Raw genomic sequence first — 17,807 nt, forward strand, 5'->3', positions numbered from 1 at the left:
GTTGAGTTGGATAATTTGGGGAATGTGTTGAGTTGGATAATTTGGGGAATGTGTTGAGTTGGATAATATGGGGACTGTGTTGAGTTGGATAATATGGGGACTGTGTTGTGTTGGATAATATGGGGAATGTGTTGAGTTGGATAATTTGGGGAATGTGTTGAGTTGGATAATTTGGGGAATGTGTTGAGTTGGATAATATGGGGACTGTGTTGAGTTGGATAATATGGGGACTGTGTTGAGTTGGATAGTATGGGGTATGTGGTGAGTTGGATAGTATGGGGAATGTGTTGAGTTGGATAGTATGGGGTATGTGGTGAGTTGGATAGTATGGGGTATGTGTTGTGTTGGATAATATGGGGAATGTGTTGTGTTGGATAGTATGGGGAATGTGTTGAGTTGGATAATTTGGGGAATGTGTTGAGTTGGATAATTTGGGGAATGTGTTGTGTTGGATAATATGGGGAATGTGTTGAGTTGGATAATTTGGGGAATGTGTTGAGTTGGATAATTTGGGGAATGTGTTGAGTTGGATAATTTGGGGAATGTGTTGTGTTGGATAATATGGGGAATGTGTTGAGTTGGATAATTTGGGGAATGTGTTGAGTTGGATAATATGGGGAATGTGTTGAGTTGGATAATTTGGGGAATGTGTTGTGTTGGATAATATGGGGAATGTGTTGAGTTGGATAATTTGGGGAATGTGTTGAGTTGGATAATATGGGGAATGTGTTGAGTTGGATAATTTGGGGAATGTGGTGAGTTGGATAATATGGGGAATGTGTTGTGTTGGATAATATGGGGAATGTGTTGTGTTGGATAATATGGGGACTGTGTTGAGTTGGATAATTTGGGGAATGTGTTGAGTTGGATAATTTGGGGAATGTGTTGAGTTGGATAATATGGGGAATGTGTTGAGTTGGATAGTATGGGGAATGTGTTGAGTTGGATAGTATGGGGTATGTGGTGAGTTGGATAGTATGGGGTATGTGGTGAGTTGGATAATATGGGGAATGTGTTGTGTTGGATAATATGGGGAATGTGTTGTGTTGGATAATATGGGGAATGTGTTGAGTTGGATAATATGGGGAATGTGTTGAGTTGGATAATATGGGGACTGTGTTGAGTTGGATAATATGGGGACTGTGTTGAGTTGGATTGTATGGGGTATGTGGTGAGTTGGATAATATGGGGACTGTGTTGAGTTGGGTAATATGGGGACTGTGTTGAGTTGGGTAATATGGGGACTGCGTTGAGTTGGATAATATGGGGACTGCGTTGAGTTGGATAATATGGGGACTGCGTTGAGTTGGATAATATGGGGAATGTGTTGAGTTGGATAATATGGGGAATGTGTTGAGTTGCATAATATGGGGAATGTGTTGAGTTGGATAATATGGGGAATGTGTTGAGTTGGATAATATGGGGAATGTGTTGAGTTGGATAATATGGGGACTGTTGAGTTGGATAATATGGGGACTGTTGAGTTGGATAATATGGGGACTGTTGAGTTGGATAATATGGGGACTGTGTTGAGTTGGATAATATGGGGACTGTGTTGAGTTGGATAATATGGGGACTGTGTTGAGTTGGATAATATGGGGACTGTGTTGAGTTGGATAATATGGGGACTGTGTTGAGTTGGATAATATGGGGACTGTGTTGAGTTGGATAATATGGGGACTGTGTTGAGTTGGATAATATGGGGAATGTGTTGAGTTGGATAATATGGGGAATGTGGTGAGTTGTATAGCGTGGGGAATTTGGTGAGTTGGATAATGTGGGGAATGTGTTGAGTTGGATAATATGGGGACTGTGTTGAGTTGGATAATATGGGGACTGTGTTGAGTTGGATAATATGGGGACTGTGTTGAGTTGGATAATATGGGGAATGTGTTGAGTTGGATAATATGGGGAATGTGGTGAGTTGGATAATATGGGGAATGTGGTGAGTTGGATAATATGGGGAATGTGGTGAGTTGTATCGCAAGGGTAATGTGGTGAGTTGGAAGATATGGGGAAAGTGGTGAGCTGGATAATATGGGGAATGTGTTGAGCTGGATAATATGGGGAATGTGGTGAGTTGTATAGCGTGGGGAATGTGGTGAGTTGTATAGTATGGGGAATTTGGTGAGTTGGATAATATGGGGAATGTGGTGAGCTGGATAGTATGGAGAATGTGGTGCGTTGGATAATATGGGGAATGTGGTGGGTTGGATAGTATGGGGAATGTGGTGAGCTGGATAGTATGGGGAATGTGGTGAGTTGGATAATATGGGGAATGTGGTGAGCTGGATAGTATGGGGAATGTGGTGGGTTGGATAGTATGGGGAATGTGGTGAGTTGGATATTATGGGGAATGTGGTGAGCTGGATAGTATGGAGAATGTGGTGCGTTGGATAGTATGGGGAATGTGGTGAGTTGGATAATATGGGGAATGTGGTGAGCTGGACAGTATGGGGAATGTGGTGAGCTGGAAAATATGGGGATTTGTGTAGAGTTGGATAATATGGGGACTGTGTTGAGTTGGATAATATGGGGACTGTGTTGAGTTGGATAATATGGGGACTGTGTTGAGTTGGATAATTTGGGGAATGTGTTGAGTTGGATAATATGTGGAATGTGTTAGTTGGATAATATGGGGACTGTGTTGAGTTGGATAATTTGGGGAATTTGTTGAGTTGGATAATATGGGGAATGTGTTGAGTTGGATAATTTGGGGAATGTGTTGAGTTGGATAATATGGGGACTGTGTTGAGTTGGATAATCTGGGGACTGTGTAGAGTTGGATAATATGGGGAATGTGTTGAGTTGGATAGTATGGGGTATGTGGTGAGTTGGATAATATGGGGAATGTGTTGAGTTGGATAGTATGGGGAATGTGTTGAGTTGGATAGTATGGGGAATGTGTTGAGTTGGATAGTATGGGGAATGTGTTGATCTGGATCCTATGGGGAATGTGTTGAGTTGGATAATATGGGGACTGTGTTGAGTTGGATAATATGGGGACTGTGTTGAGTTGGATAATATGGGGACTGTGTTGAGTTGGATAGTATGGGGTATGTGGTGAGTTGGATAATATGGGGACTGTGTTGAGTTGGATAATATGGGGAATGTGTTGAGTTGGATAGTATGGGGTATGTGGTGAGTTGGATAATATGGGGACTGTGTTGAGTTGGATAATATGGGGACTGTGTTGAGTTGGATAATATGGGGACTGTGTTGAGTTGGATAATATGGGGACTGTGTTGAGTTGGATAATATGGGGACTGCGTTGAGTTGGATAATATGGGGAATGTGTTGAGTTGGATAATATGGGGAATGTGTTGAGTTGGATAATATGGGGACTGTTGAGTTGGATAATATGGGGACTGTGTTGTGTTGGATAATAGGGACTGTGTTGAGTTGGATAATATGGGGACTGTGTTGAGTTGGATAATATGGGGACTGTGTTGAGTTGGATAATATGGGGACTGTGTTGAGTTGGATAATATGGGGACTGTGTTGAGTTGGATAATATGGGGACTGTGTTGAGTTGGATAATATGTGGACTGTGTTGAGTTGGATAATATGGGGACTGTGTTGAGTTGGATAATATGGGGACTGCGTTGAGTTGGATAATATGGGGAATGCGTTGAGTTGGATAATATGGGGACTGTGTTGAGTTGGATAATATGGGGACTGTGTTGAGTTGGATAATATGGGGACTGTGTTGAGTTGGATAATATGGGGACTGTGTTGAGTTGGATAATATGGGGACTGTGTTGAGTTGGATAATATGGGGACTGTGTTGAGTTGGATAATATGGGGAATGTGGTGAGTTGTATAGCGTGGGGAATTTGGTGAGTTGGATAATGTGGGGAATGTGGTGAGCTGGATAGTATGGGGAATGTGTTGAGCTGGATAGTATGGGGAATGTGTTGAGCTGGATAATATGGGGAATGTGGTGGGTTGGATAATATGGGGAATGTGGTGAGTTGTATCGCAAGGGTAATGTGGTGAGTTGGAAAATATGGGGAAAGTGGTGAGCTGGATAATATGCGGAATGTGTTGAGCTGGATAATATGGGGAATGTGGTGAGTTGTATAGCGTGGGGAATGTGGTGAGCTGGATAGTATGGGGAATGTGGTGGGTTGGATAATATGGGGAATGTGGTGGGTTGGATAGTATGGGGAATGTGGTGAGCTGGATAATATGGGGAATGTGGTGAGTTGGATAATATGGGGAATGTGGTGAGCTGGATAGTATGGGGAATGTGGTGGGTTGGATAGTATGGGGAATGTGGTGAGTTGGATACTGGAGAATGTGGTGAGTTGGATAGTATGGGGAATGTGGTGAGTTGGATAATATGGGGAATGTGGTGAGCTGGACAGTATGGGGAATGTGGTGAGCTGGAAAATATGGGGAATGTGGTGAGCTGGAAAATATGGGGAATGTGGTGAGCTGGATAATATGGGGAATGTGTTGAGCTGGATAATATGGGGAATGTGGTGAGTTGTATTGCGTGGGGAATGTGGTGAGTTGTATAGAATGGGGAATTTGGTGATTTGGATAATATGGGGAATGTGGTGAGCTGGATAGTATGGGGAATGTGGAGGGTTGGATAATATGGGGAATGTGGTCGGTTGGATAGTATGGGGAATGTGGTGAGCTGGATAATATGGAGAATGTGGTGAGTTGGATAATTTGGGGAATGTGGTGAGCTGGATAGTATGGGGAATGTGGTGGGTTGGATAGTATGGGGAATGTGGTGAGTTGGATAATATGGGGACTGTGTTGAGTTGGATAATATGGGGACTGTGTTGAGTTGGATAATATGGGGACTGTGTTGAGTTGGATAATATGGGGAATGTGGTGAGCTGGATAATATGGGGAATGTGGTGAGTTGTATTGCGTGGGGAATGTGGTGAGTTGTATAGAATGGGTTATTTGGTGATTTGGATAATATGGGGAATGTGGTGAGCTGGATAGTATGGGGAATGTGGAGGGTTGGATAATATGGGGAATGTGGTCGGTTGGATAGTATGGGGAATGTGGTGAGCTGGATAATATGGAGAATGTGGTGAGTTGGATAATTTGGGGAATGTGGTGAGCTGGATAGTATGGGGAATGTGGTGGGTTGGATAGTATGGGGAATGTGGTGAGTTGGATAATATGGGGACTGTGTTGAGTTGGATAATATGGGGAATGTGGTGAGTTGGATAATATGGGGAATGTGGTGAGCTGGATAGTATGGGGAATGTGGTGGGTTGGATAGTCTGGGGAATGTGTTGAGTTGGATAATTTGGGGAATGTGTTGAGTTGGATAATTTGGGGAATGTGGTGAGCTGGATAGTATGGGGAATGTGGTGGGTTGGATAATTTGGGGAATGTGATGAGTTGGATAATATGGGGAATGTGGTGAGTTGGATAATTTGGGGAATGTGGTGAGTTGGATAATATGGGGAATGTGGTGAGTTGGATAATTTGGGGAATGTGGTGAGTTGGATAATTTGGGGAATGTGGTGAGTTGGATAATATGGGGAATGTGGTGTGTTGGATAGTATGGGGAATGTGGTGTGTTGGATAGCATAGGGAATGTGGTGAGCTGGATAATATGGGGATTATATTGTGTTGGATAGTATGGGGAATGTGGTGAGTTGGATAGCAATGGGAATATGGTGAGTTGGATAATATGGGGAATGTGGTGAGTTGGATGGTTGGGAAAGGTTGGGGAATGTGGTGAGCTGAAAGCAGGAGGTGGGGCCAGATTGTGGTAGCATTCAGGTCACATTCCATTTCCAGTTTTTACAGCTAGTTATATAAATCAAGTTCGACATGAAGCCTTTATTGATGTGGGTTTGGTCAAAAAAAAAACCATGAATTAGTGAGTACCCGCAGACCTGAAATCCAATGGAGCCTCAGTTTGAGGCAGAAACCGAACCAGATACTGATTTGGAACCAACTTTTTTGATGTGTCTCTAGGGAATTTCCATTGATGAGAATTATAATGCAGAATGTTACAGGTCAATGCAAAACAATTCCAATGCGGAGACTGGTATACAAAAGGTGTCAGCACATTAACTATTTGTTCCATACTTCTCAGGTCTGCTTCATGACAGCCATCAACCTCATTGGGCAGCGCATGGACTTGTACTCTGCGATCCATGCCTTGTGGCTGACAGCCATTCTGTGCAAGCTCCGGAGAAAGGCCATTGCTGAGATGTGGCCCAAATACTGCTGCTTCATCGCCTGTATCATTCCGTTCCAGTACTTGTTGTGCATCGGGATCCCTCCTTTTCTCTGCAAAGGTGCATCCTCAAACCACTGGAGTACTGCTCCAACCTGCTGTAAATTAACCAATCATTTAAACACCACTATGGAGCTTCCATCCATTCACTGTGTGTAGTCAGATTGCCTTTACAGTGTCTTTCCTTTCAATTCCAACACTCGCTGCCATGTGTCCTGTTCACATTTAGATTAGTGTTTAACTCCATGGAACTGAAGGCCACTCCTGTTGTCCTGATGTCCATTGGGTACTGGCTTTCCATTTTGTTGGATGTGGAGGCCCAAAGTCCATTGTGTACCCAAATTGCTGTGCTCTTCCTCTGCAGTGCAGTCCTGAGTTGGTGCCAGCACTCTCACTAACTGTGTGCAAGGCCCATCTAAGGGCTCCAGATGTATTCAGATGTGGCCTAGGCCCCAAAATGAAGATGACTGCCTGAATAATGCTCCAGTTACATGGTTCCCATTAATGGAAGTGCACTGCTCTTACAATAGGGCCACTACTAATCTACCTTCTTTTATCCGTGGGCTCTAAAAAAGTTTGTTCTCACCCACTCTGCCTCCCCAAAGTAATGTTTTCTTCTTTTGACATCAGCTATAGATGCCAAAATCCCACCCTGAAAACTCTATGCACATTTCATGCTATTAGAATTAGAATTAGAATTAGAACATTACAGCGCAGTACAGGCCCTTCGGCCCTCGATGTTGCGCCGACCATCTGACCTACACTATTCCATTTTCATCCATATGTCTATCCAATGACCACTTAAATGCCCTTAAAGTTGGCGAGTCTACTACTGTTGCAGGCAGGGCGTTCCACGCCCCTACTACTCTCTGCGTAAAGAAACTACCTCTGACATCTGTCCTATATCTTTCACCCCTCAACTTAAAGCTATGTCCCCTCGTGTTTGCCATCATCATCCGAGGAAAAAGACTCTCACTATCCACCCTATCTAACCCTCTGATTATCTTGTATGTCTCTATTAAGTCACCTCTCCTCCTCCTTCTCTCTAACGAAAACAACCCCAAGTCCCTCAGCCTTTCCTCGTAAGACCTTCCCTCCATACCAGGCAACATCCTAGTAAATCTCCTCTGCACCCTTTCCAAAGCTTCCACATCCTTCCTATAATGCGGTGACCAGAACTGCACGCAATACACAAGGTGCGGCCTCACCAGAGTTTTGTACAGCTGCATCATGACCTCGTGGCTCCGAAACTCGATCCCCCTACTAATAAAAGCTAACACACCATATGCCTTCTTAACAGCCCTATTAACCTGGGTAGCAACTTTCAGGGATTTATGTACCTGGACACCAAGATCTCTCTGCTCATCTACACTACCAAGAATCTTCCCATTAGCCCAGTACTCTGCATTGCTGTTACTCCTTCCAAAGTGAATCACCTCACACTTCTCCGCATTAAACTCCATTTGCCATCTCTCAGCCCAGCTCTGCAGCCTATCTATGTCCCTCTGTACCCTACAACACCCTTCAACACTATCCACAACTCCACCGACCTTCGTGTCATCCGCAAATTTACTAACCCACCCTTCTACACCCTCATCCAGGTCATTTATAAAAATGACAAACAGCAGTGGCCCCAAAACAGATCCTTGCGGTACACCACTAGTAACTAAACTCCAGGATGAACATTTACCATCAACCACCACCCTCTGTCTTCTTTCAGCTAGCCAATTTCTGATCCAAAGCTCTAAATCACCTTCAACCCCATACTTCTGTATTTTCTGCAATAGCCTACCGTGGGGAACCTTATCAAACGCCTTACTGAAATCCATATACACCACATCCACTGCTTTACCCTCATCCACCTGTTTGGTCACCTTCTCGAAAAACTCAATAAGGTTTGTGAGGCACGACCTACCCTTCACAAAACCGTGCTGACTATCGCTAATGAACTTATTCTTTTCAAGATGATTATAAATCCTGTCTCTTATAACCTTTTCCAACATTTTACCCACAACCGAAGTAAGGCTCACAGGTCTATAATTACCAGGGCTGTCTCTACTCCCCTTCTTGAACAAGGGGACAACATTTGCTATCCTCCAGTCTTCCGGCACTACTCCTGTCGACAATGACGACATAAAGATCAACAACAACGGCTCTGCAATCTCCTCCCTGGCTTCCCAGAGAATCCTAGGATAAATCCCATCTGGCCCAGGGGACTTATCTATTTTCACTCTTTCCAAAATTTCTAACACCTCCTCCTTGTGAATCTCAATCCCATCTAGCCTAGTAGGCTGTATCTCAGTAATCTCCTCGACAACATTTTCTTTCTCTACTGTAAATACTGACGAAAAATATTCATTTAACGCTTCCCCTATCTCCTCTGATTCCGCACACAACTTCCCACTACTATCCTTGATTGGCCCTGTTCTATATGCTGGGAACAATACTTTAATATTATAATGAACTGACCCCGCGCTCACGCACCAGTGGTAGTCCCAGCATATGTAGTCAGGAACCTTTTATCAGCTTCAATCTTACAATATCTGATGCTGTGCTTTTGTAAACAGTCCAAGAGTGAAATTCTTCCTTCATGTGTGATATCCTTTACAGATTACCCCTGGAGGTCAAGCCTAGGAATGAGCTCCAATCTCATTAAGTGGCTCTATCTGCCAGACTTCATAAAAAGACCTAATCCAATGTTCCTGATGTGTAAGTTATCAATTCACCGCAGAGTCTAATATAGTCAGAGAGCAGTTATTCTTTCATTTTGGCTCAAGCATGTTTTGGCTCTGTAATTCTGACAAGGTAAGAAATTCATATTTCTCATCTTCACATCCCAAAATAATTTCAGAAGTGAGTTCGATAGATTCCAATTTTGATCAAGATTACAATTCAAATCTGGATTCATATTAGGGTCGTATTTCAAATTCAAATGGGATTTAAAGTCATATTCTGGTTGCGAATAGGCTCCAAATGTGGTTGGGGCTTGGGTTCAGATTCTGGTTGGGATTTGTTTGGATTCTAGTTGGGCTTCAGAATTAGTTTTCAGTTGGAACTTAGTTTGCATTCCAGTTGGAATTTGGATTCCGATTCCAGTTGGGACTTGAATTGGGGTTTTGGCTGGTTATGGGTCAAAATGAGTGAAAATAGGGTTCGCATTCTGGTTGGGATTCCTCTGCATTTCAGCTGATGAGTAGATTGAGAGTTCTGGAGTTCCCTTCCTACCCCTCACCACATCTACACCTCACACTCCTCCTTTAAGACTCTTCTTAAAACTATGTTCTTTGCCACACTTTTGATTACACTCCTAGTACCCCTTTCTTTGACTTGCCATTCTCTTTTCCTGATTATGCCTTGGGACATTCTTCTTAAACATTTATTTAGTTTAATCTTCAAATTAACTAATATTAAAATAACTGTGACCTGGTGGGAATCTTGAAACCTGCAAAAGTCACTAAAACGTCACTGCTTATGACACGTGAAAACTGTCTTGTTTGTTAAGAATATTCCAGAGTAATATCTCAAGGGGTAAATACAATCAATGCAGGCTCCAAACATGGAACCTCGCACAGGGAGGAACATGTTGGGGAATCAGAGACGTGCCCAAGATTTTCCAACCATTTGGAGGGCAGCGAGTCGACTATGACTCAGTGTGTGCTTCTGATTTCCCAGGGTTCCCATCCAGAGGAGTGTTTGTCATATTCATCACATAGAGCGCTCCCACAGTATGAATTGTCAACTGAGGCTCAGTAGTAGCACTGTCACCTCTGAGTTAGAATATCATGGGTTCAAGTCCCACTCCAGAAACCTGAGCACAAAATATAGGCTAGCACTCCAGGATTTGTCCCTCAACCAACATCACTTTAAGCAGATGATCTGATCACTGTCACATTACTGTTTGTGGGAGCTTGCTGTACATATATTGGCCAGGATCTTGTGGAGGTGGTGGGGCTCCCGATGCTGGGCCAAAAAGGCAGGGGGAGCCCCAGCTTGGCCTTCTCATGCCCCCACCCCAGTTGTGATCCCTTGTTGGTCCGGAGGTGAAGTTTCCAGCACTGAGATCTCTGTCCCTTTAAAGATGGGGGTCCCGCCTCTAAGAGCTGACAGCCAATCGGAGGGCCAGCAGCCCAGCAGTATCGACAGCACCTCCGGGAGTGGTGGCCACTGCTGGTACTGCACAGGATCCAGGCCTAGCGCTGGAACCCCGGGCCTCAGGTAAATGAGGTGGGGTTGCCGGGGCCAGTTCAGCGAGGGAGAGTGGGGGGGAGTTGTGGGCATGAAGTCCAGAAGGCGGGGCCCAGGGAGATGGAGGTTTTGCTGGCAGGGGTCCTTTGTGGGCCAGAGATTGCCCACAGAGGAGGGACCCCCCCTCCCAAGCCCGCAGGGTGTTCGCCTCGTTTTACATGTCGCCCTCCCCAATGGCGGAGGCACCTCCCGCCACTGCTTAGATCCCAGCGGCGGCAGGAAGAAGCCCTTAAGTGACCATTAACGGGCCCTCTGCTCCCCGCCACCCATTGCAATTCTATGGTCCCCCCCACCTCCGACCCCGCTTCAGGGGGGCCCATAAAATCCAGCCCATTGACTGCCAAGTTTCCTCCATTTACAGTGGAATATATTTCAAAAGTATTACATTAACTGTAAAGTATTTTCCTCCATCGTGAGATCATGAAAAACGCCATATAAATGCAAGTTTGTGCTTTTTTAACCTTAAATACCCTACAAATTGTCCAAGATGCTGCCTCCAAGGATGAATCTCAACCCCTTATAATGGTTGTCACTTCAGTTACTTTGTAATCATTGTGTTGAGGCAGATAGCATTGTTCCTTTAGCAAGTATATCATCGAAGTTTTCTCTCTGCTTGATTCTGTTAGATGACTTCATGCTGTTGTTGTACGCATCGATGCAGTGGCAAGTGTTTGAAGATGAGAACACGGCAGCGGTACGAATGAGTGCGGGGGACAATGTTGAAATTGGCCGCTGCCTAGATACAGCTTCTGTCAGTCAATATATTCCTGTGGCCAATTTTCTCCACTGCAGGTATGCTGTTCCACCAAAGCCTCTGACGCTTCAATTAGTCATTCCAGATAAGCTAGAGAATCGGGATGACGAAATAGTCCATGATTGCCAGTGGAAATATAATTATTTCTGCGTAAAACTCAGACTATCAGGTAAAATGAAACTATAAACATAAACCCGACACATCAAACATCATGAAAGGAGCAATACGGCAATTTAATACAGGACTGGACACCCCATGCTGGACGTGGTACAGGGCCGGACACCCCCAGACTGGGCCACAATACAAGGCCGGACACCCCCAGACTGGGCCACAATACAGGGCCAGACACCCCCAGACTGGGCCACAATACAGGGCCAGACACCCCCAGACTGGGCCACAATACAAGGCCAGACACCCCCAGACTGGGCCACAATACAAGGTCAGACACCCCCAGACTGGCTACAATACAGGGCCAGATACCTCCAGACTGGCTACAATACAGGGCCGGACATCCCCAGACAGGGCCACACACCCCTACACCCCTACAGTACAGGGTCAGACATCCCCAGACTGGGCCACAATACAGAGCCAGACACTCCCAGACTGGCGACAATACACGGCCGGACACCCCCAGACTGGGACACAGTACAGGGCCAGACACCCCCAGACTGGGCCACACACAGCATGCTCTCATACATATGAACATACAAACTAGGAGCAGGAGTAGGCCATTAGGCCCCTTGAGCCTGCTCTGCCATTCAACAAGATCATGGCTGATCTGATTGTAACTTCAACTCCACATTCCCCCCTCCCCTCAATAACCTTTCACCCACTTTTATTTTATTTTTATTTTATTTTATTTAGAGATACAGCACTGAAACAGGCCCTTCGGCCCACCGAGTCTGTGCCGACCAACAACCACCCATTTATACTAACCCTACAGTAATCCCATATTCACTACCACCCTACCTACACTAGGGGGAATTTACAATGGCCAATTTACCTATCACCTGCAAGTCTTTGGCTGTGGGAGGAAACCGGAGCACCCGGCGAAAACCCACATGGTCACAGGGAGAACTTGCAAACTCCGCACAGGCAGTACCCAGAATTGAACCCGAGTCCCTGGAGCTGTGAGGCTGCGGTGCTAACCACTGCGCCACAGTGCCGCCCACTTGTTCATCAAGGATCTAACTACCTCTGCCTTAATAATATTCAAAGACTCTGCTTCCATCGCCTTTTGAAGAAGAGAGTTCCAAAGACTCTCGACCCTCTGAGAGAAAAAATTTCTCCTCACCTCTGTATTAAATGGGTCACCCCTTATTTTTAAACAGTGACCAATGAGCTTTGCACAGCACAGTACCAGTTTCCTCAATTCCTTTAGAATAACATTGCCTACAAACTCTCTGATGTTTGGCCACTCCGAATATGTCATCCATGAATAGAATTCTGCATTTTGTGCAGAGAACAGCTGCGAGCTGGGAACAGCTGTCGAGAATCTTGCACCCAAGGAGGACTCATTTGGATGACATACCTATTGGCAGTCCAGCTGACGGTCAGTGATGACAATTCAGGCCTTCGGAATGTTTCACTCTCTGAAGATTTTCACGATATCTCACACCAGTGCAGATTATGGATTTGTATCAGTAAGGGTGACACATATGGGTGAACAGTTGTCTCTCTGTTTTATTACAGTGAGTTTAACTAATGTGTGGATTTGTTTTCTAGATCTTACTTAGACATGCTGAAGGTGGTTGTTTTCAGCTACTTGTTCTGGTTTGTGCTGTGTCTGATCTTCATCACTGGGACAAGCAGGATCAACATCTTCTGCATGGGTTACCTGGTGGCCTGTTTCTACTTCATGCTGTTCGGAGGACGACTGCTCCTAAAACCCGTCAAGGTTGTCCTCAGGCACTGGGACTACCTGATTGGCTACACTATACTAGTGATTGTGACGAAGAATGTATTTGCAGTACGTGCTGGTTATTCTACCTGATTGTATACCCCAGTATGGCCCATCTCTGATTAAGAGATACTGATTATATTCAGGCATCTGCCCAACTTATGTCAGTAAGGAGGCATTGTCCAGTTTTATTTTATTCATTCTCAGGATATCGGCGTCACTGGCAAGGCCTGCATTTATTGACCATCCATAATTGTCCTTGAGAAGGTGATGGTGAATCACCTTCCTGGACTGTTGCACTACATGTGGTGTAAGTTCTCCCATGGTGCAGTTAGGAGGGGAGTTTCGGGATTTTGATCCAGTGATAATGAAGGAATGCTGATATATGCCGAAGTCAGACTCGTGTGTGACCTGTAGGGGTATTTCGAGGTGAAGTTTCCATGCACCTTTAAACCTTGTCCTTCCAGGTGGTGGAAGTTGTGAGTTTGAGATGTAAGGTTCAAATCACTCCATGAGGTAAATGGTCACCTTCACCACATGGACAGTAATTAATGCAGCCAATCACCTGCCCTCTATCGAGCCCACATGATTGTCATTCCATTGATTTTGATAGAATGAAAATCCCTTGGGTTCCATAAAAGGGTGCAATCCACTTGTCCAGAATAGCACTCAGGCAATGAAGATGGACTTTTACCCCTGTGAATCCCACAGTTGGACGACTGCCTTATAGCTCTCAGCGGTTTCCCATTGTTGTTTCCAATCTGTCAAAAGTTCCATATTTCCTTCTAGTTATTGCCTGCAGCATAGTTCTCTACTCCAGAAGTTTGGAGCTCAGGGAACTTTCCCTCAGTAAATTAAATGGATGTAATTCGATGATATAATAGATTGTACATAGGCTCTAGCAGAAGTTTGAATGATGTGCAGAGCCTCTTAGTGTAGACTGTACATGGTTTGTGGTGGGAGATAAATGGGTGGGGTAGAGCCCAAGATTATGCTGATAAGGATGAGATGAAGTAGAAGGAGGCTGGTTTGGAGTATAAACACCAGTGTAGACCTGTGGGGCTGAATGGCCTGTTTGTGCTGGAACACTATGTAATTAGAAGTATAAAAGGGAAGGTTAATTGGAAGCTTTTATACATAGGGTGAATATGGAATCCCCTGCCACAAGTGATTATTGTAGCATTAGATTTAAAGAGGAATTACATAAGAATAAAAATAAAATTTGTGGGGAAAGATTGTGGCAAGGCAATTAGAATTGATTTCTCACATCTGGATCTGATACTGACACATGACAAATGGCTTCTTTCTGTGTAGGCAGTCACAGTCACATGATGCGCTGGAGCATTTGCTGAATCAGAAAAATCTGCATAATCAAGAATGTACACTTAACCAACAGTTCAGACAGCTTAACCGAGAATGCACACTTACAATATAAACATAACCAAGTTTCCACACGTAACAACCCAAAATCTACACTTAAGCAAGAATTCACACTCAACCAAGAATTTTCACTTGACCAACAATATACACTTAACCAGCAATTAACATGTAACAACCAATGATGTACACTTAACCAAGTATGTCTATGTATACTTAAATAAGTATGTATTTTTAGCCAAGAATGTACACTAAACCAGTAATATATGCTTTAATGTAGCATGTCCTTGAGACAGTTGTATACATTTAAACAGCAGTTTTGTGCATATGCTCCTGGATGTTGGTTCTCACTTTTGTCATGCAGGCCCCCACCTGCCAAGAATGAGGCACATTAATTTCACCACATGGACATTAAATTTTTAAATTGTTGCTGGGAAGAAAAGAAGGCCTATTACAAGGGGTTGCCAAGCCCCTTGGCTGGAAAGACATTTTTGCATACTAGCAGACAGTGTTGGAATAAAGGAACTACTCCCTGCTCCAATTTAATCCACAATGGACTCTTGATTACTAGACGTTGAAGGTGGAGGAGCTCGCATTCCAAGTTAACTGCTAAGATGGCCGAAAACACAAACAGACGTGGTCAGGCCAGTTTAGTCACATGACTAACTGGCTGTTGGAGGTTTTTTTGAACTTGCCACAGAGAATTTGAATTCAGAAAGCTGTTTGCTCCTGAATTGAAAAGAGCCTCTCCTATCTGCTCATTTCTTTCTCACCAGCTTTGGAATCCACTGAAGACACATGAACCCCAAGAGAGAAAAGTCTCCTACAGTAAAGCCTGGCTACCCGACTAGACCCATCTACATGTGTCGGGTTCGGGTCGGGTCGGGTCGAAATTCCAAGTCCAGCATTTGGGCTCAGGTCAGGTCGGGCTGGACACTGCTTCCAGGAAGTCACGGGATCAGGCTTACACATGATTTCCCAAATTCCAATTGCCGGAACAGATGAAGGAGATTCGTGTCAGGTCAGGTCATGCGCGAAAAAGAATTAAAGGCCCCGGGCTCGGGTTGGGTTTAAGAAGAATAATGGGCCCCAGCGAAAAGTAAGAATTACCTACAAGCAAGGACTCTACAGTGAGCTCGAAGCGCAGTAACAAGAGACTTCAGATATTGCCTCAAACCTCTCCACTTTATTTTTCTTCTCTTTTCTGTCTCTATTTGCATGTACGTATCATGTATGCATTGCTAGTATGGGGCGCGGCGTGTATCCGTAGGCGTTAACCCTATTAGAGTTTAAGTTTAAGTTTTAATAAATTTCACTTTTCTTCTTTAAATCTAAGACAGTTTAATCAGTGTTGTAATTGCTCCCTGGCAGATCGGCTCCTGTGTCTACTTGAAGAGCTTACTTGAGAAGAACTGCTGGGTGGTGCAGACATTCGGCATGGCCTGTACCATCAAGGAGTATGATTTACGTGAGTGGTGACTGTTTGATTCATCCCTCTGAAAAGTTAGAAATAAGACGATTCCCAGTATCTGAATGCAAGATGTCAGTAGTCTTCACTGTCTCTGATTTGTCACACTGCTTATCCAACATCCAGTACTGAATGATCAGAAACTTCCTCCAACTAAATATTGGGCAAACCAAGTCATTGTCTTTAGCCCCTGCCACAAACGCCATTCCTTCACCACTGTGTCTATCCCTCTCCTTGGCCGCTGTCTGAGGCCGAACCAGACTGTTCACAACCTTTAGTCCTATTTGATCCTCAGTTGAGCTTCTGACCTCATCCTCTCTATCACCAAGATTATCTGCTTCTAATTCTATAACATTGGCTGATTCTGCCCCTGCTTCAGCTCATCTGCTGCTGAAACCCTTATCCATATCCTTGTTACCTCTAGATTTGACTATTCCAATGGTCTCTTGGCCAGGCTCCAACCTTGTACCTTCTGTAAACTTGAGGTTATGCAAGCTTCTGCTGCTGTATCGTAACTCACACATAACCTCTGTGCTCATTGACCTATAATTGCTCCTGCTCCACCAAAGCCTTCGTCTTAAAAATGCTCATTTTCAAATCCCTCCATGGCTTCACTCCTTTCTATCTCTGTAACCTCCTCCAGCCTAATAAACCTCCGAAATCTCTGCGTTCCTCCAATTCTGACCTTTTGCACACCCCCGATTTCAGTTGTTCCACCATTGGCAGCCATGCCTTCAGCCCGAAGCTCTGGAACTCCCTCCCTAAACCTCTCCACTTCTCTGCTGCTCTCCTCAGCTTTAAGACATTCCTGAAAATCTAGCTGTTTGACCAAGCTTTCGATCACCTGTCCTAATATCTCCTTGGGTGGCTCAGGGTCAAATCTTCTTTGAGAATGCTCCTGCGAAGCACCTTGGGATGTTTCACTGCTATAAAGGTGCTCTATATATATATTTATATATATATATATATATATATATATATATAGATGCGAATGTTGTTGTTACACTTCTCAGTGTAGGGGTGACTGGTCTTGGTTCCCAGTTGGTTACGAGACTGCCACCAAGTAAAGTAGTTAAAGCTTACTCTGATGGATCAGTAAATAAATTGTCTATACTGAGTTAGCTGATCAGGGCAGCTGGAGAGGTTGTACAATGGGCCTCAGCACCTGAGGTAAATGCGCCAAGTTTCTTGCTCTTAATCATTATCCAGCAACCTTGGACATCAAGAGGGCAGGATTGGACTCAACTGGGATGACCACAGTCAAGTAGGGTGGCAAGATTCACTGGGCTTACACATGAACAATAGTTATTCATGTGAGGTACTGGAGGGTGTCTGGGATTTGTGGAACTGTAGCCCAAAAAGACTTGGGGCCTTCAGGAGAAAAGAAAAGTCAAAGTCACTGAATTTAATAGGTTATCCTGTGAAGGCATGAATCATTGTCAATTGAGACGTGGGTCACACTAATTGGATGATATCCATCATGATGGACAAGATGTCCAACCAATTCTTGTTGAATCCAAGACTTATGGAGATTTAAACTACTTAAATGATGTAAAACTATGAATTGATTGCTTGGCTTTGCCCTGTATCTGTATTTCCATTTGATCTCTGGGCAGATAAAGATATAAAGTGATAAAGAGCTGGGGAACAGTTGAAAAGTGAATTAGCTGGGTTTTTTTTGTGTTGTTCTGAAGTGTTCCATGTTCTTCAGTTGGTAAGTAGATTACAATTGTGTTCAACCTCCCTAGTCTAGAGAGGGAATCAACAATAGGCCATGATCCCGATTTCTTGATTTTCAGATTTCTTGCTGGAAAGTGCAGGTGTATGCTGCCCATCT

The 17,807-nt window shown here is 44.3% G+C and overlaps 1 protein-coding gene across 1 annotated transcript in view; it reads left to right on the top strand.

The window, feature by feature from the left end:
- The window catches only part of LOC137378249 (piezo-type mechanosensitive ion channel component 2-like), a 220,801-nt gene that overhangs the window by 120,862 nt on the left and 82,132 nt on the right, over positions 1–17,807 (top strand). Inside the window, exons 24-28 of the mRNA XM_068048474.1 lie at positions 6,083–6,287; positions 8,837–8,935; positions 11,098–11,263; positions 12,951–13,194; positions 15,874–15,970. Of these exons, the coding sequence (XP_067904575.1) occupies positions 6,083–6,287; positions 8,837–8,935; positions 11,098–11,263; positions 12,951–13,194; positions 15,874–15,970 (811 nt within the window). The remainder of the gene's footprint in view (positions 1–6,082; positions 6,288–8,836; positions 8,936–11,097; positions 11,264–12,950; positions 13,195–15,873; positions 15,971–17,807) is intronic.

This window comes from Heterodontus francisci, chromosome 16 (genome assembly GCF_036365525.1).
Source record: "Heterodontus francisci isolate sHetFra1 chromosome 16, sHetFra1.hap1, whole genome shotgun sequence".
NCBI lineage: Eukaryota > Metazoa > Chordata > Chondrichthyes > Heterodontiformes > Heterodontidae > Heterodontus > Heterodontus francisci.